At 29.8% G+C, this 5983-nt stretch overlaps 1 protein-coding gene across 1 annotated transcript; it reads right to left on the reverse strand.

Moving 5' to 3' along the window:
* Nucleotides 1431–5259, reverse strand: LOC109328823 (spermidine coumaroyl-CoA acyltransferase-like). The gene is made up of 3 exons (XM_019562422.1): nucleotides 4935–5259; nucleotides 2677–3320; nucleotides 1431–2161 (listed from the first exon to the last, which is right to left on the reverse strand). Exons 1-3 carry the CDS (start codon nucleotides 5170–5172, stop codon nucleotides 1682–1684), a joined length of 1362 nt encoding a protein of 453 aa, XP_019417967.1. The 5' UTR covers nucleotides 5173–5259; the 3' UTR covers nucleotides 1431–1681.

The following is a 5983-nucleotide window of genomic DNA, read 5'->3' on the forward strand; positions in this document are numbered from 1 at the left end:
ATTAATTAAAGTAATTTTTGTATGAAGATAATGTTAAATTACTAAAAATTGAACTCATTCATATTTTCAATTTCAACTTTTTTTTATATATAAATATTACTTTAATGTTGCATTTTAACTCTGGAACTTAGTTATCATTTTTTTTCATTCAATTTATAGTTTGACGATGAATTCTTTTAGCCATTGACCCTGACTAATATGCATTGTTGCAGTGATATGTTTATTGCTATTGTTGTGAGTTTGATGACATCGGTTTTCTTATTATCCTATTAGTATTGTAATATTATCTTTATGAGCAAGGATCCAATAATTAAGTATAGAAGGATATAATAGTCATTATTGAAGAGAAATGACTCTATCCTTGAGGCTAATTTCACCAACAAATTAAACTTAAAGGGAAATTAGGGGAAAAATAATTCTAAGGTGCATAGATACTTGCAAAAGACAAGGATAGAGTCAATTCATAATTTCACGGACAAATTCTACTACTCAATTGTGAAATAGATAAACTAAACATTTTGATTGTTTAGCCTGCCCTTAAAAATTGTTATTACATATCTGGTTGCTACCTTTTGATTTTATCAGAGTAAATCGAAGAATTTATACAACAATTTAACATACACTATTCCATTAAAAAGGACATTATCTTTTGATTTTATTCGCTGGTGGAGGATATTGAACCTCTTAAGCTTATCATTCTTTGCAGATAAAAATTTGTAAAAAAACACATACAACATTTTATATTTAGAGACAAATGTATTTATATTTTTTTGGTGCTCTGGGTTTGTCTCCACATAAGTCTTTTTCTTCTTGGAAAGGTAATTAAATCAGCTAACTCGGTTTGTTTTTCACCTCATTCTCTTTTCCTTTGTCACTTTTACTCCCCTACTACTAAAGGCTTTTGTAATACTTGTTTATAATAGAAAGAATGCTTGCTTGTTTAGAAGATCTTCTGTGGAAGGAACAAGTTCCAAAAACTTTCTGTCATCATATCCAACTAAACCACATAAAAATATTATTATTATTTTTTAATTTTTTAAATTAAGATACAATGATATACAAAAAATGAGATAGCTTATCTCCGTTTATACGAATGAGCAATAAATAGTACTGATAAATAATAGACAATTTCTCATATCAGACTAATATAATTATGAGCAATTAATATTTAATAGCACCAAACCTTTTTAAGATCATACCCCGTGTCATTTGGAGACCCCACAAAGCAACCCCATCAATTCAATATGGTGCATTAAAATACATAATTTAATTGTTATGTTTTTTAAGTGTCAAAAATTATATTGAAAAAACTAAAAAGAGGTTTGAGACTCAAACTTAAAACTCATATGATTCACTTATCTCCATATACCATTTCTATCATAGAAACTCATAAACAACATAAAAAAATGACAAACAACACCATTCAAGGATAGAAATCATATGTACTGAATAATGTTTCATTCTATGTCCCAAATCAATCAAAGTGTTACATTTTAGTATTTTTTACTTTTAAAAATTTTCTTTTACCCACGTGTCAATATATGATTAGTTTGAGACAGAGAATAACATATTGTTAGTACATGTGAGCCACATCCCACCTTCCAAAGCCTTATTAATTAGGAGCAATTAAAAGTGACAAAAGAAAAGAAAACACATTTTTGTTTCTCTTGCATTTACTATTCTAGGGTGTAGTAACCTTCAGAGCTTCCATCTCCTCTCTAAACTTAGGCATGGCAACACTAGGGAGTGATATGAAAACCCTAACTCCTCCTTCCATTGATGGGTCATACTTACTAGGAGACAAGAAAATGCACAAACCCTCATACTCAAACATGTTGCATGGAGCAGGTACCATATTTATTGGTTCCTTCCATCCAAAATCCACATTTGGCATGAAACCCAAATGCTTCCAATCTGATAAAGCCAATGTTGCACCAGGACCTTCTTCAACATTAAAATTCTCTGGATTAGACTCCAATGTATCAATTGTGTTTTTGATAAAATCACCAGTGAAAGCAATATTTTTACTCTCTTTGACAAGCTTCACTATATCTGAGAGTGGTTTCTCATTGAGCTCCTTCATGGTTAGCACAACTTGCCCTTCTGTGATAGCAGTTCCATAGTACCCATCAGACAAAGGAGGACTCATGTGTTGTCTCACCTGCATGGACCAAAGAGTGAGGCCAATGAAGCTCTTGCTACTTTAAGGCTAAACAAATAGTATTAACTGTATCATGTTTCTAAACAAAACAACTCGATGAATATCGAGAGAATGTTATTCTTTAAATACATTATAATGACATTTTTTCTCTGATAAGGAAGAACAAAAGTAACAATTTCCCTCCCCATCACTTGGGTGGATTCTTTCTCACAACTCTTATTACTTAAGGCTAATATTATATTCTCATTGAAATGGAAAATACAGTTTCTTGTTATTTTAGACTGATGTTTTAAATTGCAGTTACTTTACATTGTATTTGGTACAATTTCGAAAAAATCATTGCTGAGACTAAGCCGCAATATTGAACCATAGTTGAGGTTCTGAAATGCAATTTGAAATTAACAATGTTTTAAACCTAAAAAATATTAGACAAACTACCAATAATGCTTGTTTAACTAATTTTAAAATGTCTCATCTTAGAATTCGTTTTAGCCCTAGATGAAACCTCTACTTACCTGCACTGAGAAAACAAGCAAAGTTTTCCCTTCATTATTTAGGTTTAAGGCCCTTGCTCTTGATCTCCACACATATGCAGCAAGAGATTCAAAACTTGTGAAGCCTTGTTCCATTGTTTCATTGCCACTAATTTCCTTCATTAAACTCATCTTGAGTCTTCTTATGCTTTCCTTGTCAACCTTAAACAACTCATACATAACATCAGTGGCTGGAAGAAATGGTGAAACTGCAGCAGTAGCCTCATCCATTGGATTTGGCATTGGTTGTGTAGTGATTGATCCTATTAATCTTTCTCTCTCCCAAACAGGTTTCACAAAGGGCTCACTTTTACCACTTGCCAGTTCAACAATGGCTCGGAAGAACTGACATGCTCCCCAACCATCACACACAATATGTGATGTGCTCATTCCAATTGTGAAACCTCCACATTGGAATTTGGTCAACTTGAACGAAACTGGATGTGGGTATTCATTTTCATCTTGAAGATGTAAATCGAAAACCAATTGTTTTGCAATTAGGATGTCATGATCATCTAGATAATTAAGAGAGGAAAGATTACAATTTGCAATTGCTTCCAGGAATGGAACTCCATCATTGTTGCAATTGATAGCAACTTTTCCGTCGGGTTGTTTTACTAGCTTACCTACAAGACTTGACAAAGATTAGATTTTGAAGCTGATTTTCAATTTTGTTCAATAGCCAATATTATATATTCTAATTGGTTTAACATTCTTCTTAGTGTAGAGCTGATTTCGTAGAGAGAAACCTTTTGCAATTGTTGTATGAGCTTTATTAAACTAACCTTTGTATTTGTTAGAGTATATATCCTATTTACTATTTTAATAAATGAAGAATATTTTAATCACTGAAGAATTTATTTAAATGATAAAATATTGAATCTAATTCCCACAAAACTATACCATAACAACTAGTTCAACTGGAAAATTATTGAAGTAGACCTCATATCAACATGATACAATAATTATATTGGTCATACAATTATACCAGTCAAAATCAATCATATCGATCGGTTTTCAATTGAACCGTATCGGTCATTTCACTCGGTTTTCATTTAAGACTATTTTTTTAATGAAATTTACTTAATTTTTACCAAAATATTGGTATGAAGGATCAAACATATAACTACTACACTTATTTATACTTCTAGAACATGACCTACCACTAAGTGTCATATTTTGTTTTAACAAATAATATAAATAAAAGTACTTATTGTCTTCTATATTAATTGTCTACATTATTAGTTAACTTCACTGAGATGTGGTTTAACTAGTGAACAACAAGTTAAACCGATATATCACCATACCAATATTCTAATCATTTTGATGATCAATGCGATATTAATAACACTAGTGCCAATGCTATGTGGTCGTGAGGGTGTGCAAATGCACACCCTGTAACTTTTTGGAAAAGATCTATATTATTTATAAAGAAAAAATATACGCATTAAAAGTTTATGAGTTATATACATTGTTACTGTATCATCTATCATTCATATTTAATCATCATTCACTCTTAAAATAAAAGTATTCCAAATAAATTGTAGATTATCTAGTGACTGTATATAAATATTTAAGCATTGTATATATATTACATTCTTACTTATAACTCTATAAGCGCAAAATTTATTCTTTTGTAAATAACATGACACGCTTCATTATTTTGAAGTTAACAATAAAATTTTAAAAAGAGTTTTTCAACTATGAAAATTGTAAAAAATAGTTTGAGTATTTGAATGGAAGATACATGAATAACTATCTAGTGACTTATATTTAGTGAAAAGTGTTCAACAACATTGACAATAAAGTAAATATCTTTCAACGACTTCAACATGTGAAATCACATAGAGATTAGTTATCAAGTATATATTTTATTTGATTAAATATATTTAAAATTTGTAATTTTTAAAACAATATTTTCATTTTTTATAATTGATGATATTTATTAATTTTAATTTTAACATATGTTACATACCCTACCTCTAAGTCCTAGATTCGTCACTGAATAACACTATTAATTTCTATTTAAAAATTTGTTCCCAGTCAAATGAAAGAAATGAGGAAGAAATTACTCTTAATAATATATACCTTTGATTTTTAATAAGAACACAACAATTTATATGAACTAAGAATTTACTATAGATACTCCAAAATCATTACAAGCAAAGATACATAAGTAGCATGTTATCCTCTAAATAGATTGAACACACTTATGACATAAAAAATAAAAACTAGCTTACCTGCAAGAGGGTAATAATAAACCAAAGCCTTTGAAAGGGCTTGTTTGAGCACAAAAGCAGGATCTAGCTTCCCATTTGAGGCTGACCGGTAAACATGAACTATAGGCCAAATGCTATCAGGATAGGGTCTATGGTCAAGGGTAGATAGAGGAAGAACAATGGAAGGTGTTGGTTTAGAAGGTTTGACATGCACTACTTCATTCATCTCAAGTTTCAGTGATGCCATTTGATATGCCATGAAAATTAGTGGGTTGAAATGTGAGGAGAGTATCTATTGAGGAGATTTGAAATGCGTGAGGAATATATTTATTCTTCTTTTTATGGACGTTTGCTTCATGCTGTATGTGCATATATACATGTAGCATTTAATGTAAGTCTCATCAACCCAATTATAGGGGTGGAGATTCTAAATTATTGAGAAGCCTGAAATGTTAAAAGCAAAGATATTTAAATATTTTTCAAATTAAATGTAGTATACTTTTATAAAAATTAAAGTTGACACTTTCATATTATAAAATTTAATTACCAACAAGATGTTGGTCGAGTGGTATAAGATCCCACTGAATCCCAAGGTCGATAGTTTGATTCCTGTGAACGACATGTCACCTGTTGGAAGGAGCAGTCACGAATACGGAAAAGAATATATATTACAAAATTTAATTAAAAATTATGTTAAGGTTATATATAGATTAAAAAATAATCAAATTATGTAAAAATAATATATATTTTGATTAAAATACCCCTCTGTTATTTTTAATAATTAACCACTTAAGTATCTCTCACCATAAATTATACATTAAATTCTCATATACTTTTCATTCAACAACAGTGTTTTTTGTTAACTCAGGATAGAAAATATATTGGACCCAAGATTAATACCAAGACCGGTATAATTAATGTGACTTGAAGGACTAAATTAGAGGTGAAAAATCGAAAATGGTAGATAAATATATAATTGAAAATTAAAAGAAGTATAGTTTATTATTAAATCTCTAAAACATTAAAGATATATAGAACAAAGAATAATGTTAATACATCAATATTTAAAG

The sequence above is a fragment of the Lupinus angustifolius genome, chromosome LG16, assembly GCF_001865875.1.
Source record: "Lupinus angustifolius cultivar Tanjil chromosome LG16, LupAngTanjil_v1.0, whole genome shotgun sequence".
Taxonomy (NCBI): domain Eukaryota; kingdom Viridiplantae; phylum Streptophyta; class Magnoliopsida; order Fabales; family Fabaceae; genus Lupinus; species Lupinus angustifolius.

Coding starts and splice junctions, on each gene's coding strand:
- LOC109328823 (XM_019562422.1), bottom strand. CDS start 5,172: ATGGCATATCAAATGGCATCACTGAAACTTGAGATGAATGAAGTAGTG. Junction 3,321..4,934: donor TTATTATTACCCTCTTGCAG/GTAAGCTAGTTT, acceptor CAAGTCTTGTAG/GTAAGCTAGTAAAACAACCC. Junction 2,162..2,676: donor TGCTTGTTTTCTCAGTGCAG/GTAAGTAGAGGT, acceptor TGGTCCATGCAG/GTGAGACAACACATGAGTCC.